Consider the following 21,572-nt stretch of genomic DNA (forward strand, 5'->3'; position numbering starts at 1 on the left):
AGAGCAGAAATTTTCATAAATAATTTGTGATTTTTAAATAAAATTATAACAAAAAATTCTAATCATTTAGGGACAGATTTATGTCACCGGTGAAATAATTAAGCTAATATAATTTCTGCAAATGAATGCCAAGCATACTTGGCGATGATCATAAAGAGGACAATACAACAATTATCGAGCAACAACTATGAAATAGACAAGTATTTATATTTTTCTTTTTCTATTTTTGCTCTTTATAATAATCTTTCGTTTTTTTATGTCTTTCTGATGTGTGAGGATAGCATAATTATTTTTTTTTTGTGAGACGAGCGATCCGTAAGTTTAGAACGATTGAGTCTATAGAAAACATGTCATTGAGAGTCTGAATTTGCATTATTAAAAAAACCACCAAATTAATATCCCTCTATGGATTCCAATCTTAGTAACCAGAAATCCTTTGACTCCTATAAAGTTAAAATCATATTCATCAATCAATTTTAGAAAATTACTAAACTAATCATTTATATCCAAATTACATAATATCATTCGAATACTTAGCTCTTTGATTATAACTTCTTTGCCTCTTTTCTTTATCTTTCTTCACGTAGCTACATATTTATCTTTTTCATTCACGAGAAAATCTACTATATCACACTTACACCATATTATTAATAGTCGACTAATCATATTTCTCTTATGAGAGAAAAGTACAATAATAATATTTTTTTATAATCATAATGGGATGAGTAAATTAAAAAAAATATTTTTTTATAATCATGATGGGATGAGTAAATTTTAAAAAATAATATAATTGGCTAGAAATGTCGCATCAGCAATATAAAAAAATATATTCTAGATTTTTTTTCTTTTATTTATTATATATATATATATATATATATATATATATATATATATTATGGAAAACATAAAATAGAACTAAAAGAAAGTAACAGCATTAACACTTGTCTCTTCTCTCTCTCTCTCTCCACCCAGCGCAGCACGGACAAAAGAAAAAAGATCCACTATTTCCAACACCACAAAAAAAAATAAAAAAAAATCGAATAGCTTAAAATAAAAAAACAGAGAGAAATAAAAAAAAGAGGAGCCATTCGAGAAGCATATGCATGGAACCAACTAACGCGCCACACGCAAACACGCGCCGGTCGGGCCACCCCCGTCAGGCCATGACGGGCATCCGTCCCTCGAGACGACGGCGGCTGACTTCCCTCCCCTCTTCCACCAACAGGGGCGCGGGCAGCAGCAGCAGCAGCGGGGTGCGGGCGAGACGACAAAAATTAAACCCTCCCCCCCTCCCCAGTCCTCCCACCCCGCTACATGTCAGCACCCTGCCCTCCCGCAGTGTCGCCCCGCGCGTTGGACTCGGCAGGTGGGTGCCCGCGCCCCGCGACCCACCCCCCCTGGGGAGAAGCGAGCGTCGACACCCCCCCCATCTCCCCTGATGATATCATCCTCTCCCCCCCACCCTCCTCCCCCCTCGATCGCCGCCCCCCTCTCTCTCCTCTCCTCTCCTCTCCCCCAAACCCTCGCCCCCTCCTCCCCCCTACAAACACAAGCCGCCTCCTCCTCCTCCTCCTCCTCCCCCCTCCCTCCTCTCCGGCTCCGTAGACGAGCACGAGGAACAAGAAGAAGAAGAGGGGATTTTGGAGCCCTAGGGTTAGGGCTTTGGATTTGGGCGGCGAGCGTGAGCTGTTTCGATTCTGGTTTGTGTTGACTCCCTAGATTTCCCTTGTGTTTGCTTCAATTGGTGTGGATTGCGTGCTGTTTTGATCCGATTCTGTTTTTCCACTCTCATCACCCTTGCTTCGCCATTCTACGTTGTTGTAATTTGACTGTGGTGTGCGAAAGGGGCAGGTTTGTGTATGTGTTGGTGTATGATAGAGGTTTTTGCTATTTCTGATTTAGAGTTCTGTTTACTAATTTGATATGGTTGAATGTGCTTCCGCAATAACTTACTGAAATTGTTCATGTGAATCTGGTGCTGTTGTTTTGAGTGGTTTTGGATATGCCGCTGGGTTATTTTGTGATGCAGATTAAGCGAGCGCGATAGTCGTAGGAAGTCCTCAGGAAGCAGCAGTTTGTTCATTTGGTATCACTCGGTGGCTTTTATAGTAATGTATATTGTGCGAGCTTTCGGATGCTCAAGTAATTAACTACTGTTGTGCTCCTTCTATGAATAGCTGTTCATGGGACGTGATTGAGGCATAAAAAATAAGGAAAGACGACTCTTTGTGCAATACTAAGATGGATAGGAATTGGGTTTTAAAGCGGAAAAGGAGACGGACACCAATTGCAGCAGACCCGTCTAATGAGAAAGAGAGTACTCCGCTACCGTCAGACCCTACAAGGAGTAATAGTTCAAGCAAAAAGAAACTGAAGGGCGGAAGTGATGTTCCCGAATCTGCCCAGAAGATAAAAGGACATGATGGGGTTAGATATTTCCTTTCTGCTCCTTTTAGCTGTGCATGCTGTACTAGTTTGCTCATGTTGTTATTTTTTATCTCACTTAGCTTGCTCGTTGAAAATATGAGCACTAATTTCTGCAATTTCTTACAATTATGGGTGTCCCTCTGAAAAGAATTATTATTGTCAACCCCCAAATTATGATTTTCATTGTTAACTATACAGAATAGTTGGCCATTACTATTTGTGCTTTGTTTAGCTACGCATGCTGATATTGTTACTGTTGTCATGTGTACGCTTAACTTGCCTGCTAAAATTGTGGACATTAATACTTGCAGTTTCTTACTAGTATGGGTGCCACTCAGAGAAGAACCATTGTTCTCAATCTTCTACTATGGTTTCATTTATTTACCCTACAGAATAACTAACCATTACTAAATGTGGATGGTGGCTGTTGTGATGTTAACCAATGTATAAAAGCCACACTTTAGAAGCGTGATGCATGAATTGGGAACTGCTAGAGAACACACGTGAATTTTCTGCTCTAAGAAAGTAGAATATGAATACTTTATGTATTGAATATAGATTATCATAAAGAACATCCTTGAAACATGATGTTTTGGGCATCGCTATTCAATCTTTCTATTTCATTATTTATGTAGAACTACTATGGAAATGTCGATATTATGATATAATTGTAATTTGAGTGAAACTAACCAAATTGTGGTTTTGGGGCGCAAATCATTTGTGCTGTTGCAGTAAAATATTGTAGCTGTTAATTGCAGAATTGTGGTATACGTCATTATAGAAGATACTAGCAACTGACCTTCGTGAATGCACATGAAAACGATTCATGTTATTTCTTCAAAAATATAAATATTAATTCAATTTAATTTTATTTCTTCGAATTTAAAAATAATTCCTTATTTGCCTCATTCCATTTCTGTAACTCATGTTTAAATAACTTTGCTGTAAATTTTGACGTCCTAAATTCTTTTTTTTTTCCTTTATATAATGTATATACATTTATTTATCATAAAAAAATTGAAGTTTTAGAGTTTTTTCTACACCAATTGGAAACATTTTGTTTTAATTGCTTCCAGTTTTCTTTCTTTCTACTTTGTACTTTCTCTCTCTCTCTCTCTCTCTTGTGATTTGAGAGCCCGCCTACACTATTACCCTAAGGTCTCCAATTTGGGACTCAGACCCGCACCCTGACATGAAAGAGTGAGAGATACTAGTAAATGTCTTGGAGAGATTAACCAACCTATTTGAACATTTGGGATCCAACAGGGTCATCGAGATGGATGAAGAGATTTGGTTGTTCTATTTTCTGCTTTCGCGTAAAAAGAAAGAGGAAATGCAACTTGTGCACAACATGACCTTCATGAGAGCAATTTTATTGGGTTAAATAATATTCTATCGGGAAGGAATGTAATAAATAATTTCCAGAAATGTCTCCGTTATTCATTATGTATGGATGCAAAAGATCTACACAAAATGAATTTCAAAACTTGGGGTTCATTTGGGATTGTGGTCGGCCCAAGATGCTTTGGATAGCGTGCACAACTAGGATGAGCTCCGTTGCATTCTTAAGGGAATGCATGCTTTGATAAATAAGGGAGGTGGTTAAATGAAAAAGAGCTGGTGGGGGGTGCTTCTTCCAAAGCATCCAATCAGATGCTTTGTTGGACGCTATGTTTCGTGGTGGCATTCCCTCACACGACCAAACAAAAACCTTTAATGAAAGTCACATACCAAATCTACGTTGCACAAACAGATATAGGATACAAATATGGTACGACCCCTAGACTGCTTATGGCAAATTTTAAAAATCCTAGGAGATGATATATGGGGGATAAGTTGATGAAAGTTATTGTAAATATATATTATTAATTCATTATATAGAATACCAATGTCATCCAAATACATAAGCAAGATGACTTGTACAATACATTTTTTGGATCTCAGCCACCCACTGAATGATAATAACAACATGAATTAGACCAAAAAGATGCCATCCAATTTCCTTTGTATATTCCTTGTGTATCCCTTTCATATCCTTCGAATATCAATTTATCTTTTTTTCCCTTAATTTTTAAGTCGGATTGAAGTATTTGACATGTGTCTGGTGAGTATAGGTATCCAATATCTATCCGTATCAATAGTCCTTGTGTATCTCTTTCGTATCCTTCGAGTATTGGTGTATCTTTTTCCCTTAATTTTTAAGACGGATTGAAGTATTCGACATGTGTCTGATGAGTATACATATCCAATATCTATCTGATATGGACGCGGCCGTGAAAGTGAAGTGTCCGTGCATCATAGAACTTAATGAATTAAAACAATGTGTTTTAATATATTGATTAAACATCACTACTCTAGCATCTTTTAGTGGTTCTATGTTAATGATTTTTTTACTATTAGTATATTTCACATCATTGTGTATTGATTACACTAATCTTAACTTATATGAAAGAGAATAAACTGGTATATTACATAAACGATTTAATAACTTGTTATTATTAACTAAATGTTAAGAGAATCTAGGAAAGATGGATACTTAAAAATGTTGCCTTGTATGGGCTTGGTGGTTGGTACCTGAGGTTCCAAGTTCGAATCCTAGTTTATTCACATTTCCAGCTAAGTTTATTTCAAAAAAAAAATAAACGAAACAAGTAGCATGCTACCTTTCTCTCTCAAAAGAAAAGATGTTGCCTTGTCATGTTGGATACTTGTCGGATGAGTTTCTTACAAACAGTCGATGGGCATGCCCCCTTACCTGTCCATTGCTGGTCCACCATTCACCTGCTCGTTACATGCCCATCACATATTTGTTGTGTGTTCCTTTTGTCTTTGGACATCCATTGCATGAATGAAGCGCTTTAGTTGCATATCAAAAATAAGAAAATATAAGTGGGTACAAGGAGTCAATTTTATATTCCACTGTGTGTATTGTTTACCGTCGAAATAAAAACTTATCTATATAGCATGGTGAATTCTTTGAATATAACATATGTTTTATATTCTAATTAATACAGTTATTGTTTGTTTTGATGCATTTATCAATCAAGGAAGATCATTTTTTCCTATTAGATTTTTTTTTTCAAAAATAATGCAAAGAATTTAGATATATATTTTAAAAATATTATATTTACTGTATCCTTCATGTGTTTGTGTCCTAATTTTTCCGAAGTTGAAGAGTTGCCATGTAGAAGCCGTGTCGTGTCGTGTCCTGCGTCCAGTGTCCATATTTGTGCAAACTAAGAAACTGCACCATGTGTGATACCTATGGTGCATGCCTGCATGGTAAATAAGGCTTCCAAAATAATGTAAGATATTTTTATTATCAATTTTCAGAAATGACATTAGTGACATCAAATACACTTATTCCGACTTTAGGATCATTCAACAATGATGACGAGTTACACCATTAATTATATAAGAGTTTTGGGGTGTCATTGTGTTGTGCAGTATTTTCTTTTGGAAGTTCAGTGCTTTCTTTGAAAGGAATTCTGCAAATTCTGACACAACAAATAATATTTAATCAATATATCTTTTTTAATCCTATGTAATATCTGTTTATGAATGACTTAATGGCACAATAGTGGCCCACTATAATCCGTTTCTTCCTTCTTTGAATTTTATGTACAATTTGGATGACATCTTTATGACAATAGTGCTTTTCGTGCTATGCGATTGACATCTTGTAGGTTTAAATCGCTATCTTGCTCTCTTGATATAAATTTCCTTGATTGCTTATCTGTAATTTTCTTTTCTGCAGTATTACTATGAATGTGTCGAATGCGATCTTGGTGGCAGTTTGCTGTGCTGTGACAGCTGTCCACGAACCTATCATTTGGAATGTCTCGATCCACCTCTTAAGGTATCTAAAATAGTCATTTTTTTTTCTTCTTGATGCTTTTGTTAGTCGATATGAGCATATATTGGAATATTTCCCAACATTTTATTTTGTTTATTTTTGCAAAGCGCACACCACCGGGAAAATGGCAATGTCCAAAGTGCTGCGAGGGGAAAGATACCTTGACTCCAGTAGGTAGTAAGAAGTCAAATTCTAGAAGAGCAAGAACAAGGAGGATTTTTGAAAACGCCAACATACAGAAACCCCATTCTAGTGAAAATTCTATTCCTGGAAAGAATAAAACAAATGACAAAGGAAAAGTTCCTTCTCATCCTAGATCTTCATTAAATGAGAATCAGTCAGACTCCTCTAATGATAATTCATCTTGTAGCATGAAATCAAAACAATCATGTGATGGTAAATCCAGGGACCGTAGAAAAAAACGTTTGTCTCCGTTTTCTTGGAGTAAGCATTCTACTGAGTTCCATTTGCTTGTAAAGACATCGAAGTTGGGCCCTATTGAAAAGTCTCCGGAGAAGATGTCCAACGAACCCAAAAGTGAAATAAAGACAAAGAAACTTACATCATCATCATTATTGCCCTCTCAGAAATCCAAAAAAAAGAAGCAACAAGATAAGAGACTAGACAAAAAGAAGAAGTCTAGAACTGAAAAGTTGAAACATGTGTCATCGGTTTGTAGTGATTCATCTGAGGAAGCATTTTCTGGCTCTGCTTACAGTGAGTTAATTCCAAAGAGAAAATCATCAGATCGACAGAAATCTGGAATTGTTAGAAAGGAAGATAGTAAGAAACTCAAATCTTCCTACCAAAAACAGCACGAGGTAAATCTTCATTTTGCTTCGCATTAAATGTACTGGTAGCTAGTATCATGCATCACCGTAATGACTGTAACATGTAGTTGTATCTATGGACAACCTTTACTTTTGCTTTTCTGTATACTTATGCAAGTAATTTCAGTAAATGGCTTTTTATGTCTTACACATGCGTGTGTTGATGCCGTGCTTGCATGCATTTGAAAGTAAGAATATTGTCTTATTCTTTTTTGGCTTTGGTTTGTTTATGAAAGTCGTTTTTCCTTTGTGTGCTTGATGACTTATGTGGATTGAATTATTACATGAATAAGTCTTACGTATCAATGCAGTTCACTTATAGCGTCGGTTTGCTGCACATGTTTTTCTATGTTATAATGATCAAGGAGTTGGCAGTCAAAAACATTGTTGAGGGGGAAAAAAAAAATAAATTAAGTGCGTGAATTTTGTTATTATTTAACGATATGGAAAAATTTGGCAATCTGTAGCAGAAATCCTATTAAGGACTTTTTATGCCTAGCAATTTTACTCTCTTCCTTAGTACTGTAAAAGCTGGAGTTCCTGCATAAAATAGGCATAAAACATTGTGTAGGCATTCAGAAATAAATTTACATTGCGAAGGCATTTGAAAAGAAATTTATATCACGAGGGTTTTGCATTATTTTCCCTTGGTTTTCTTATTGCAGCTGATCTTCTTTTAGATGTCTGTTGTTCTTTCTTTCTTTTCTTATCACAAAAAGGCACATTTGTATGATCATTACAAGTACTTCCGTGGAAATTACTTTTTTCAGCCACTTCTACAGTCCATTATATTTTTCTTGTCTGGCCAATTTGTTACATGTGCTTTTGCTTTAATGACACTGCCCTTTAATTGCGAATGTTCTGTTTAACTTGCCATACAATTTATCATGTTCAATGACACAATCTTCAGATTTCTGCTATCTCTGCACCTTCAGCACGAGAATTTGAAGAAAAAGAAGCTGTAAGAGAAAAGACAATGAAATCTCATGGGAGTCCATGGGATGGAGTTCAACAGGTATAGTAAAATTTGTTTATATTTAGCCTGTATTTCTTGAGATGATATGGTATTGCATTGTTGCCACACTTTGTTTATGGTTGATGATACACTTGAACATCCTTTAGTTTTTGTATTTATTTTCTTTTTCTCCATATTTATTAAAACTTGCTTAACTTTTTGATTAGGTTGACCGCATCCTGGGGTGTCGGGTGCAAACAAGTTGCTCAGTTTCAGATAATGATGGGAAAGTATTAACAGAGTATTATGAAGGCAAATGTTTTGGAAGTCAAAAGGATATCAAAGGTGCTCTGAGGGAGGAATCCCTTAGCCTAGTAGATTGTAATGATGGAAATAAGGATGCTGATAATACAATTTCAGTAGATGAAGAGTATAGCGGAAAATTACATCAGACTAAAGAATGTCTGGATAAGGATGAAGTACTGACATCAACTGCTGGACCTTCAAAGGATCTATCTACTTCTGGAAAACATACCGATTTGCAAGAGGATATAATAATAAATGAAGCAAATATTGGAGAAGAAACCTCTAAAAGTAATGTTAGTTCTTTGAAACATTTTCCATTGTCTCAACCTTGTGATCTTGAAGGTACCAATAGATCAAAGATGGGGACAAAAGCAGGTGATGACCTACCTAGTGTTATATATGAGTTTCTAGTTAAATGGGTTGGTAGATCAAACATTCACAACAGTTGGATTTCTGAATCCCTACTGAAGAGTTTGGCAAAAAGGAAGTTGGAGAATTACAAAGCAAAGTATGGTTTAGCTGTGATAAACATTTGTGAGGAACAGTGGAGCCAACCACAGCGTGTTATTGCTCTCCGTGTTTCTAAAGGTGGTAGTGAAGAAGCTTTGGTTAAATGGTGCAGCTTATCTTATGATGAATGCACTTGGGAAAGATTAGATGAACCCGTTGTTAAGAAGTTTGCTCATTTAGTCACCGAGTTCAAAAATTTTGAATCCCAAACACTCGAAAGGGATGCCAGAAGTGGTTTTCCTAGGGCACGAGGTGATGCTCAAGAACTTGTTTCCTTGGTCGAGCAGCCAAAAGAGCTTCAAGGTGGCATGCTTTTTCCACATCAGCTAGAAGCTTTGAACTGGCTTCGTAAATGCTGGTACAGGAATAGGAATGTAATCCTTGCTGATGAGATGGGTCTTGGGAAGACGGTATCTGCTTGTGCTTTTATGTCGTCTTTGTACTGTGAATTTAGGGCTAAATTGCCATGCTTAATCTTGGTTCCTCTCTCTACAATGCCTAACTGGCTCGCTGAATTTGCATCTTGGGCTCCTCATTTGAATGTTGTGGAGTATCATGGTGGTGCAAAAGCAAGGTCCATTATCCGCCAATACGAATGGCATGCCAGTGATCCAATTGGGTCTGGTAAGGCAACAAAGGCCTATAAATTCAATGTTTTGTTGACTACCTATGAGATGGTGCTTGCAGACGCCTGTCACCTTCGTTCTGTCTCTTGGGAAGTTCTTTTAGTTGATGAAGGGCATCGTCTAAAGAATTCTGGGAGCAAGCTTTTTAGCATGTTGAATACATTCTCTTTTCAGCATAGGGTGCTGTTGACGGGAACCCCTTTGCAGAACAACATAGGCGAGATGTATAACTTACTTAACTTCTTACAGCCTGATTCATTCCCGTGTTTATTGGCATTTGAGGAGAAGTTTAATGATCTCACTACAGCAGAAAAAGTGGAGGAGCTGAAAAAACTTGTTTCTCCTCATATGCTTCGAAGGCTTAAAAGAGATGCTATGCAAAACATTCCCCCAAAGACTGAGCGCATGGTTCCCGTTGAGTTGACATCGATACAGGCTGAGTACTATCGTGCAATGCTGACAAAGAACTACCAAATATTACGTAACATGGGAAAAGGTGGGGTTCAGCAGTCAATGCTAAACATTGTAATGCAACTCCGAAAGGTCTGCAATCATCCATATCTCATTCCAGGTACTGAACCTGAATCTGGCTCAGTGGAATTCCTCCATGAAATGCGTATAAAAGCCTCAGCAAAGCTGATGTTGTTGCACCAAATGCTCAAGATTTTACAGCGCGATGGGCATCGTGTCCTTATATTTTCCCAGATGACGAAGCTTCTTGATATCCTAGAAGATTACCTGACTATAGAATTTGGCCCTAAAACATTCGAAAGAGTGGATGGATCAGTATCTGTGGCAGATCGCCAAGCGGCAATTGCTCGTTTTAATCAGGACAAATCTCGATTTGTATTCTTGTTGTCTACACGATCTTGTGGCCTTGGAATAAATTTGGCTACAGCAGATACCGTCATTATTTATGACTCTGATTTCAATCCACATGCTGATATACAAGCGATGAATAGAGCACATAGAATTGGGCAATCAAGCAGACTTCTGGTGTATAGGCTTGTAGTTCGTGCTAGTGTTGAGGAGCGCATCTTGCAACTTGCTAAGAAGAAATTGATGCTTGATCAACTCTTTGTGAACAAGTCGGAGTCTCAGAAGGAAGTGGAGGATATACTTCGATGGGGAACAGAAGAACTTTTCAATGATAGTGATGGCACAAATGGACAAGATCAGAAAGAAGCTTCTATGATTAAAGATGATGTTGTTGTTGCTGATGGTGAGCATAAACATAGGAGGCGGCTTGGTGGTCTGGGAGATGTTTATCAGGACAAATGTGCTGGTGGTTCCACAAAGATTGTTTGGGATGACAATGCAATCCTTAAGTTACTTGATCGATCTGACCTTCAATCTGCTGTCTCTGAAAGCCCAGACGGAGATTTGGGGAATGATATGCTTGGAACTGTAAAGGTGAGTTGGAACAAAAAAGATAGTGAATGGAAACTAGCTATCAGATAGATTCTTGTGAACTCATATTTGGCTGCCTCTTTTTGTTCAACTGGTTCTTTGATGATCTTCATATAGAGTTTCTGATTAAATTTTTGGACTTTGATAAGATGGAAGCTTCAGTTTAATTCTTTTCAAAGCCCTTTGATGTTGCTTTGCCACGTTATGAAGCAATTTTATGTCACAATATGTTGTTACAAAGGAAAACATTCATCCATGATGTATTATCGCTGCAATTCTATTTCACCCACATCTGCATCATTCTGAACTTTCATAAAATGAACATCCAAGTACAGAAGTTAGTTTACTGTTTACTTTGGGTAACCAATAGATAATATTTGCAGTCATCTTGAGTCTATGTTGTCCTTAGAATTGTTTTATTGGTAAACTGAAAAACACTCTAGGAACATTAAGCAGTATAAGAATTGTTATTGCATTCACAATTAGGCCATAGTATGAAATTTTGCTTCTCTAACCACCATTTTGTTTTCTTGATTGTTGATGCTAATTATTAAATATTTTATTTCTTGATTGTTGCTACTAATTGTTGATACTAATTATTGGAAATTTTATTTCTAGTTTTTGCAACTGATGACTCGTCAAGATTAACATTCCATTATTAATTTGGTATACATTTCTTTCCTTTTCTGTAATTCCTCATTGGACATTTATCTAATCAGTCAGTGGAGTGGAATGATGAAGTAAATGAAGAACCAGGGGTTGCTGAAGCTCTTCCTAGCATTACTGGTGATGGTCGTGAGCAGGCAGAAGCTAAAGAAGAGAACCCAACTAATGGCACCGAGGAAAATGAATGGGATAGGCTTTTACGTGTCAGGTATGTAACTTCTCCGTTCTCACTAGTACCTTATTTTAGCGGATTTTTGTGCAAGTGCTTTTTGCTGATTATCAAGCTACTCAGTAAGCCTACTTTTTCTGGCATTGAATTGGCTACAAAACTTAATTGCTAATCAGGCATCGGATGAGCTAAATCTCAATTAAAAGTGCAGCCTAAGTGTTTTACAATTTGTGACTTGCAAAAGATAACACAATGACATCAGTGAGTGTGTGATGAATTATGAACCCTAAAAAGCTTTTGACCTGTCACCTTTTGGAGTCAATTCGCTTAAAACCATGGAATAAATACAATTTTGTGTGTACTCAAACTGTATAATGAATTGTACAAATTCTTATTCTTACAAATTGGCATGCTGCATTTATAATCTGACTTGTTTATTACATTATGAAAGTATAAATACTAAAATTGGTGAATCAAGCCAAAGAAAAATAAAACCAGAGGTAACCAATATTGATGCTTTAGGGATTTACATTGCCATTTCTAAATTTGAATCTATATCGCTTCTTGAAATTGAAGAAATTATGTTGTACATGGCGACCAAATGATGAATCTGTAATGCTGGATGTAGGTGGGAAAAATATCAATTGGAGGAGGAGGCAGCTCTTGGTCGAGGGAAGCGCTTGAGAAAAGCAGTATCCTACAGAGAAACATTTGCAACGATACCAAGCGAAGCTTTAACTGAGGTAATTCTTCGTCCAAATAGAATATTATGGCTGAGTTTGTAATTTTTACTTTCTGGTGCTTGTTAGCCGCTCTTATCTATTTGTTTGCTTAACAACTGGAATTTCATTTTGGATAAGTCTACTGTATGTTCACCGTGAATTAGTGTAACCTGATTGCTAACAATATTAATCTAACGTAGTATATTAAAAGGATCACATTTATCCAGGTAATAATACTGATGCCCATTCGACATAGGACAGACCTGAGAAAGGAATTTCTTAGATGGAAATGGACTGGTTTTTAATGCAGTCTCAGAATGAGTTCTGCTTTAGTTTTGCTGTCTACCTTGAACCATGTGATATAAATTAGGATTCTTCATAGTTTTGACTTATCCTCTTGCCCGTTTTTATGATGTCATTGTTTTAGATATGTAGCTGCTGTTTGTTCTATATATGATTCATTCCCCTTTTTGAGAGTACTGCTGATTGCTATTATTGATCATAGCAGAGTAGTGAAGAAGAGGATGAGCCAAAGCCAGAATACACTCCTGCTGGCCGAGCATGGAAAGAAAAATAGTAAGTATTCATTTTGCTTTCTCTTCCATTATGCTTTTCTTAAGACCAAGTTTATTAACTTATCCTGAAATCAGCGCCAAGCTCCGCGCTAGGCAAAAAGATCGAATTGCCCGAAGGCATACTATGGAGATCTCTTCTTCAACTGGACCTCAGGAGATGACAGAATTACAACCGATCCCTCCATCTCTCAACGATGGGGAAGCTCTAAATGTCAGAAATATTGTTCAAGAAACAAGACTACAGGGTTATCCAATCAATCAAGACGAGACCATGAGTGAATCTACTACAAAAACAGAAAAGTTCTTAAAGAATACTCAAAAGAAGTACCGCAGCACCAATCTGGATCTTTCTATTAGAACTCCCAGAAGTAATCCCTCTGAAATCACAGGTGCTCCAAATTCAATGCCTCCTCCCCACCTTCTTCCTGTTCTGGGACTATGTGCTCCAACTGCTGATGAGGTGAACGCATACCGAAATTCTCGATCTGTGTCAAGTCAGAGTGAAAAGAGAGGAACAGGCAATGGAATGTCAGAGCTTCCCTTTATGCCAACTCCTAATGCTGACCATTCAACTGAACCGAATATTAACGGAAAAACAGCGGCACAGGGATCTGTGCCACCTCATACACTTGGAGAGGCTTTGCATCTTCGGCTGAAGAATATCATTCCAAATAGCTACTTCCCATCGTTTCCTGTATGTCTTTTTTTATGCCTTTTTCATCTCTTTTTGTTCTATCGCCTTTATCTGTTTTTCTAAGTTTTAGTAATCATATCTTTCATATTGCTTCATGTGCAGTTTCCTCCTACATCTGGAAGGGGTCCTCATGATCCTCTTCAAAGTTCTGGCTCTTCCTTTGCCTCATTCCAAGAGAAGTTAGGTCTTCCAAATTTAGTTCTCGATGATAATGCCCAGACAAAGTATGCAATTCCACCAGTAAATTTTAAGCCACCTGTGGATCTCTTTCCGGGCTTATCTCTAGGCACAAATAAGGACTATCCAACTGATCCCATTCAAGGCATGCCAAATGTTCCACTAATGCCCAATTTTGCCCATCATATAGGTGGTGACATTTCAAAGGGAAAGCATCAGATTCCTGATCTTCCTACATTTCTGGGTCTTGGGCAAATGCAAGCAACACACCCATCATTGACTGAAAGCCATAAGAAGGTTCTCGACAACATAATGATGCGAACTCAATCTGCAACGAATAAGCTGAAGAAGAAACTCAAGAGTGATGCTTGGTCAGAAGAAGAACTTGATGCTCTCTGGATTGGAGTTCGTAGACATGGAAAGGGTAATTGGGAGGCTATGCTTAGAGATCCAAAATTGAAGTTTGCACACTTTAGGACTCTGGATGATTTGTCTACAAGATGGGCTGAGGAGCAGCACAAAGTTTTTGATGAGCCAGCTAGTTCAGCCCCTAAATCTTCTAGGCCTCCGACATTTCCTGGAATAACTGATGGAATGATGACTCGGGCTTTACTTGGAAGTAAATTTTCAAGACTTGGGACGGAGCCACCTAAGTTTCGGTCTCATCTAACAGATATGCAGTTGGGATTTGGTGATCTCAGACCTGGATTTCTCGGTGCTGAGGCGGCCAATTTTGTTAATAAAGTTGTTGACAAGTGCTCACTACTCCCAATAATGCAACTTGACAATGTTAGTAGATCAACTTATGCTGGAGAATATTCTACGGGACCATTTGATGGACTGGACAAATTTGGCATAGGGTTGGAGCCGTCATTCCAGCATAAAAGTCCTTTTATACCAGAAAATTTTGGAGCAGTGGACATAAATTGCCCCAGTAATATGGCTATGCCGCATAACCAAGTGGACCTAGGTGTTGCTAAGAACCTCCCTGTTCCAGGTGTTTTCGAAAATCCACTGAATATGTTTCATGATTTACAAAGTAATGCACGGTCAGGTGAATCCTCAAGGGCAACAAATCTCGATCCCAAAATGTTTTCTGCAAATTCTCGTATCAACACCTACAAGGAGAGTAGTAGTTCGAAATCAAACAGCTTACCCCATTGGCTTCGAGAAGCTGTTAATGCTCCGCCATCAAGGCCACCAGAGCCCGTTCTGCCTCCTACTGTTTCAGCGATTGCTCAATCTGTTCGCCTACTGTATGGGGAAGAGAAGCCGATGATACCCTCTTTCACAATGCCAGGTCCTCCCCTTTCCCTACCCAAGGATCCAAGGAAAATTCTAAAGAAGAAGAAAAAGAAGTCACATAAGCTTCAGCAATCGACACTTGAGATACAATGCTCTAAGGATTCTGATCATGAAACCACTACTAATGACGGATTGCCATCCTTGAACTCAAACAGAAATTCCCCATCACCGTCTCCAGAAGAGCTTCAATTGTTTTCCTCTTCTGTGACTCCTGGAACTTGCACATCAAAAGTAAATGATCTGCCTAGTCCTGGTTGTCAAAAAACTGAATTTCCTGCATTTAATGATAATGAAGAACTTCATAGCAAACGAGAGGGTATGAGTGGAGATATGAAAAGTTTACATGAAGAGCAAAAAACATCAAGTTCCTTATTAGGCTCTTGGGAGAACCCGAAGGATGAGAAGAGTGAGCGCATCGAGAGTGGAGGTTCTGGCAAAACTCAATCTGATGCAAGCCGAGCTAACCCGCTCGAAATCACAGAAATTTCATCAGAAGAAACAGACTCAAATGATAATCAAAGCAAACGTTGAATAGCGGGTTCTACTTCCCTTTTTTCTGCTCTCTTCCCCTATTTCAAGGTTCAAAGGCAGGTCCTTGAATTTCCTACTTCTATATGCATAGTCAATAAATTGTTATTGAGGTCAAGTTGCATGGGCATCTCTCCTTTGTGCTAACACATGGGAAAAGATTCTTGCTAATTCAGTATTGTCGACCAACATTCATTAAATCTGAGGCTCCAAATTAGAAAGGCCATTTATATTGTGCATCTCTACAATTAATCTCTCCTCCCCTTTCAGTTATGAATACAACAAAGGTAAAATATGGAGACCTCCTCAACTGTCGGCCATTCTGAAATGGCCCCCTCAACTTTAACTTTTCTCATTTCTAATTGAAACCTCTTTAACTTTCTCCTTTTTTTTCTTTTTTTCCCTTTCTCTTTTTTTTGTTTGGAGTTGAGTAATTTTAGTCAAATAAATTGCGCAATTTATGAAATACACAGATGTTTTCATCAAATTTTATAGTTTTAATTACTTTTTTTTTGACAAATGAAACCGGAACAGTTAGTGGCTAACAGCTAATAGAGCCATTAAATTTAGCAATATTTTCAACAAAAATAACTAAAACAACTCAATTCCAAAAAATCGAAAGTTAAAGAGGAGGGGATCTTCATACATTTTTACCTACAACAAATTACCAAAGACACTTTTCAACATTCTTTTTTCGCTTTTACTATCTAGCAAGGATTTAAGTGCCGTGGCACGGGGTCGTGCCGAAAATTTGCTGGCATGGCATGGCACGGTGCGTGTCGGGCCGTGCTGATGCATGTCGATCACAAAAAATATATGTGCGCCGGCGCGTAATGGTATGAAATATTTATTTTCTTTAGCAACAAATTATGCCAATTATTTATTATGTATTTTTAGCAAATCTTTTAAACTTTATTGAGAAAATTACTTACTAATTTCAAAAATAGAGGGTTTTGAGTTGTGCCATAGGCACGGGGACTGTATCGTGCCGATATCTTGCTGGCACGATACGGCACGGTGGATACAGTCCGTGTCGATGAGCACTTTAATCCTTGCTTTCTAGTGCTATTTTTCTCGGCTTGCTAAGATTCCAGGTTGCATTTCTTTGAGTTACCATGCTCATTTAAGGTGTAACTATAGTTAGTGGCAAAGGATTACAATTAGTCACTCTTTAATACTCTTTTGTCTCCTAATCCTTTTTCCCTATCTAATTTTAACTTAATTATGGTGCAGGGTGGTTTCATAGTACATAATATACCATGTCTCATTAGACAACTCAGCTTCTGAAGCTTTTTGGGTGTTTCGGTGCTTCCCTTTTTCTCCCTGTATATCTCCATCTTTTGATACCATATCTATTAGCTAGTTTTCTACAGTAAGTTGGAACCAGGCTAACCATATTCTGCCAATTTATTTGATTGCCCGGCTGTCGTCATCTTTGCCTATCTCCTTTTCCCAGAACAGGCTTCAACATGTCGAGGAAGAGAGCTTGGCTTTAATTTCTCCATACCTTTATTTTGTTTACATTAAAGTAATCTAATGATTTAGACATAATTTGGTACTTTTACCCATAAAGCTGATCATATGTTGTAGAGATGTTTAAGGAGTATTATCTATAGCGAGACATTTGTTTTGCTCAGTGTTAATTACATTTAAGTTGCAACTGTTCTTTTACCAGTTTGAAATTTTGGTATCTCAGTTTCATATGAGCAATTAATTCTATTTGCCTACTGATCTGCAGTTGCATAAATGCTTCTTGTGCCAGTTTTAGATTGTGATTTATGTCCATGTAGGGTTTCTGTTTACCTTGTTTGGGTACCAAACTGCAAATCTTTCTGGGTTTTAGATTATTTATGTTTATTTATTTCAAGTTTCTGGATTTGCATCATCTTTGCTTCTGGTTTCATTGACCGGTGGATCATTTTATTTTATTTTATTTTTGTTGGCATTTTCACACTAAGGCATTTTTTCGGTTGGATGTAATTAGAAATAGTGTAATTGAAAATATAGTTGATACAGCTACATGCATCTTGTTTGGTTGAATGTAGTAGCAAATGGTGCAATTAAAAATAATCTGTTTGGTTGTATATAGTTAAAAAATATATTTTTAAAATTTTATCACTTTATATATATATATATATATATGTGTATGTGTGGTGGTGAATAACCTCTAATGTAGAAAAAAAAAAAATTGTTTATAAAGCAATTTGGAAGGTAAATTTATGTTTTGTTTGTAGTGCATCAAAGTACTGCAGTCAAGTTAGGCGTAGTTGCAACTGCTATAATTGGACCTCTTTATGTAGTTTTAGCTGCAGCAGTTGAATTTTTTGTAAACACTGGATTTGAATCTATATGCAATTACATCTGCAGTATATGTGTAATTATATGTAATTAAACAATTCCTAATAGTCTACTTCTTTGTTGCTTTTACTTTTGGTGTTTAATTTTGTTTTGCGTTTCAAGCTAAGGAATTATCCATATGTTTTATGGAGAGATTTGGGCCGGGGATAAATGGAGATTTGATTCTCTCTTTCCAGCCAACTTCTAGAAAAGCAGAAAAGGTTTGAAGAGGACATTCTGTGGTAGAATAAATGTCTGATTTAAGATCTTTTGATTTATTTAAAGTCCGTAAGAGAAAGAGCAATGCCATTTGTATATCCATTGGTAGGGTGTAAATTTTACAACCTATTTATTTAAAGATTAATATTTTTTTGGAAAAACTTCAAAAAACCCTCCTGGTTTCTTAGTTTTTCACTTTAGTACCCTGTGGTTTAAAATGTATCAATTTGCCTCTTGTGGTTTCTTTTTTCTCTTTTTCTTATCAATTTTATTGTTTTTTTTTCTTAAATCAGTGACAAAGTTAAAATTAAAGAGTACTAAAATAAATATTTGATAAATCTAGATGGGTATCTAAAGTTTTTTGTATATAATTTAATGAAATATTAACGAAAAAGCTATTGAAAATATAAATACGAAATCACAGGGGGGCAAATTGATATACTTAAAATCATAGGGTACTAAAGTGAGAAACTACGAAACCACAAGGAAGGTTTTTGAAGTTTTTCTTCTTTTTTTGCCTGGTTTTATTTATTTCTTTTTACTGAAACTATAAAAGAAATTTCTGAACTCAAAAGAATCATGAAAAGAAACCACTGGTTCAAATTACTACTACTATATCACAACACCATCTTTACAAATCCACCACTCCTTTACTCTTTAATAAGAGCCCAACAAATATGATATACACAGTATCTACTGATGAATTAAAGCACATTATTCCGTACGTGGAGAAAACAATTAAATCAACAAAATAATAGGAAAAGGAACAAAATACAAGAAAAGTGTATTTAACTTCGTTGATTTATAAAGTGGGTAGCATCATCTGCACCGGAGACTTGCCGTGGACCTTGAACCGCTTCACAGCTGCTTTCAACGCTTTGCCCCATCCCTGCCACCATTTAATTAATAACTACTCTGAATCTAAAATCTAAATTAATTTCACAAATTTCGCTTTCTCGTCTCAATTAAACCACTAATTTAAGTACCATATTTTGGATTTCAATTTCGAATAACATTCCGAAATCGAAATCGGCACCTTAAGTTATTTTTTATTCCTTGTGGACATTTCTTCAACTTCTTTATTTTATTCCAATTATTAATAGTTGAATAAAATTACAAATTTTATTGAATTTTGACAGCTCTATTAGTTATTAGTCGTTAATTATTTTAATTTTATATACTAAAAGTGATTGTAAGGATGAACCAATAAACCTGGAATTTCTTTGATTCAAATTATTCATTGTTTTTTTTTTTAAAAAAAAATCTAAAGTGAAGTTGGAGAGCTATTTCGAAACTACGCCATGTGAGGTCTACTTTTTCTCAATAAATCTTACAAATTTTTAACTAAAACCCCCCACAAAAAAAATTAGTAAGCCCTACAAACCCTTTGACGAGGGGTCGTAGATACAATCCCTTTTTATTGTAGACTTAGGCCTTTTCCACTATCACGTTTATTTTTTTACAATTTTTGAATATTAATTCTATGTAATTTGATGTGTCGTAGGAAATATTTTTATTTTGCTATAGTTGACTAGCTCACCGCACGTCTATTTAACTAATAAATGATAACTTATTTTAAAAAAGTGTAAAAGCAAAAAATAACTGATTGCTCGTCGAGTAAATATTTTGGATGAAAAAATTGCAATCAATTCACCGTCCACTCCAACATCTTTTTATGTACAAAATGTTTATCTTAAAAAATAAAAAACAAGCTCTAAATGAAAAAAAAGAAATTCTTTTTTTTTTTAAAGATCCAATATATAAAAATTTTAGGCTATTATTATTACCTTTTTGTTGGGGCTTGGAGCAGGGGAGAAGTCCAGCTTCTTGTTCAGAAGCAGCTTCTTCTTGCTCTTGCTGATCAGCTTGGCCTTCACCTTCTTGAGCTTCCTGGAACCGAGGATATCCGCGGGCCGGCCACCGGAGAGTTTCCTCTTCTGCGAGCCGTGCCGTCCTCGGGGGACCAGCGGAGACCATATCGCGCTCTGCGCGTAGTCGAAGCCGAGCGCCGCTGCGTCGGGGAACTTCACGAGGAGCTCTCGCGACATCGTCGGTTCGAGGTACTCCACCGTTATCACGCGCTCTACTACCACCACCATGCCTCTAATAGAGAGAGAGAGAGAGAGAGAGAGAGAGAGAGAGAGAGAGAGTGTAAAGAGATGGATTTGAAAGTAGGAGGGAGAAAAGGGAGGGGAAAAGAAGAGGGGGTTTGGGAAGTTACCGTTGGAGTTGCTTGGTCACTTCTACATTGCACACAAGGAATTCGACCGTTGGGATTGTCGCGACTGTACGAGTGGTGAGTTTTAGAGCATACAGGGAGAAGGTCTGCTACATAATATTTACACTGTATTATGGATAATCAGTCAACCGTATCGTTCTATTTTTTTTAAAAAAATATTAATTTCTTACAGGTTTTAATAAACATAATAAACGACGAATATATTTCTATAAAATTTAACTTTTATATATTGTTCCTGTAAAAGTAACCTGGTACCTAAAAGCAATATTTTTACATTACAGAAGATTCAAAAAATTCAAAACTACCTTCTGTTTTTATTTCTCCAATGCCTTCAAATTGCGGCCGCATGCGTCAATCGTGATTTTAAAATATTGAAGAAGTAGAAGATCGTAAGCATTTTTAACCACCGCGTTATCAAACTAAGCCTTAGATGGTTAATGGGCCATCATCAACAACTGGGCCTAATTCACCTGATCGGTCCTCGCCCAGGTTAGTAGGCTCAATTGGGCCTCACAATTTTGGACCCAAAAAAGGGAAAGTGGCCTAAAATCAGGCCCGGCCCAAACCCGATGTTCTCGGGGTTTTGTTCAGCTGTTGTTGTTGTTGTTGTTTCTTTTCTACTAGGGAAAATTTCAAAAACCCCCATTGTGGTTTCAAATTTTTTCACTTTAGTACCCTATGGTTTAAAATGTATCAAGTTAGTACCCTATGGTTTCTCACTTTATCACTTTAATACCCTGTGGTTTAAAATGTATCAAATTAGTACCCTGTGGTTTTGCACTTTATCACTTTAGTACCCTGCGGTTTTAATTTTGTATCAAATTAATACCCTGTGATTTTTAAACCATAAGGTACTAAAGTGATAAAGTGTGAAACCATAGGGTACTAAAGTGATAAAGTACAAAACCACAGAGTACTAACTTGAGACACTTTAAACCACAGGGTACTAAAGTGATAAAGTGAGAAATCACATGGTACTAACTTGATACATTTTAAACCACAGAGTACTAAAATGAAAAAG

General features: G+C 36.8%; 2 protein-coding genes across 8 annotated transcripts; one reads left to right on the top strand and one right to left on the bottom strand.

Moving 5' to 3' along the window:
- On the top strand, positions 1,515 to 17,446 carry LOC109715599 (protein CHROMATIN REMODELING 4). Of its 6 annotated transcripts, XR_002217694.1 has the most exons (13): positions 1,515 to 1,700; positions 2,030 to 2,086; positions 2,178 to 2,427; positions 6,185 to 6,286; positions 6,391 to 7,104; positions 8,024 to 8,128; positions 8,296 to 10,923; positions 11,640 to 11,794; positions 12,384 to 12,498; positions 12,983 to 13,053; positions 13,128 to 13,746; positions 13,849 to 15,815; positions 16,990 to 17,446. XR_002217694.1 is itself a non-coding variant. In XM_020240709.1 (12 exons), exons 2-11 carry the CDS (start codon positions 2,242 to 2,244, stop codon positions 15,757 to 15,759), a joined length of 6,606 nt encoding a protein of 2,201 aa, XP_020096298.1. In that variant the 5' UTR covers positions 1,515 to 2,086; positions 2,178 to 2,241; the 3' UTR covers positions 15,760 to 15,807; positions 16,990 to 17,446. The 6 variants fall into 6 exon arrangements, 1 of the variants encoding a protein (XP_020096298.1); XR_002217696.1 differs by having other exon boundaries at positions 1,515 to 2,086; positions 13,849 to 16,043; XR_002217693.1 differs by having other exon boundaries at positions 1,515 to 2,086.
- LOC109715838 lies at positions 18,915 to 20,565 on the bottom strand. Of its 2 annotated transcripts, XM_020241033.1 has the most exons (3): positions 20,534 to 20,565; positions 20,100 to 20,415; positions 18,915 to 19,201 (listed from the first exon to the last, which is right to left on the bottom strand). In XM_020241033.1, the coding sequence occupies exons 2-3, from the start codon at positions 20,409 to 20,411 to the stop codon at positions 19,115 to 19,117; spliced, it is 399 nt and encodes a 132-aa protein (XP_020096622.1). In that variant the 5' UTR covers positions 20,412 to 20,415; positions 20,534 to 20,565; the 3' UTR covers positions 18,915 to 19,114. The 2 variants fall into 2 exon arrangements, with proteins under 2 accessions (XP_020096622.1, XP_020096621.1); XM_020241032.1 differs by lacking the exon at positions 20,534 to 20,565 and having other exon boundaries at positions 20,100 to 20,454.

The sequence above is a fragment of the Ananas comosus genome, linkage group 9 (assembly GCF_001540865.1).
Source record: "Ananas comosus cultivar F153 linkage group 9, ASM154086v1, whole genome shotgun sequence".
NCBI lineage: Eukaryota > Viridiplantae > Streptophyta > Magnoliopsida > Poales > Bromeliaceae > Ananas > Ananas comosus.

Coding starts and splice junctions, on each gene's coding strand:
- LOC109715838 (XM_020241033.1), bottom strand. CDS start 20,411: ATGGTGGTGGTAGTAGAGCGCGTGATAACGGTGGAGTACCTCGAACCG. Junction 19,202..20,099: donor CTCCAAGCCCCAACAAAAAG/GTAATAATAATA, acceptor AAATGGTGGCAG/GGATGGGGCAAAGCGTTGAA.
- LOC109715599 (XM_020240709.1), top strand. CDS start 2,242: ATGGATAGGAATTGGGTTTTAAAGCGGAAAAGGAGACGGACACCAATT. Junction 10,924..11,639: donor ATATGCTTGGAACTGTAAAG/GTGAGTTGGAAC, acceptor TTATCTAATCAG/TCAGTGGAGTGGAATGATGA. Junction 12,499..12,982: donor CAAGCGAAGCTTTAACTGAG/GTAATTCTTCGT, acceptor TATTGATCATAG/CAGAGTAGTGAAGAAGAGGA.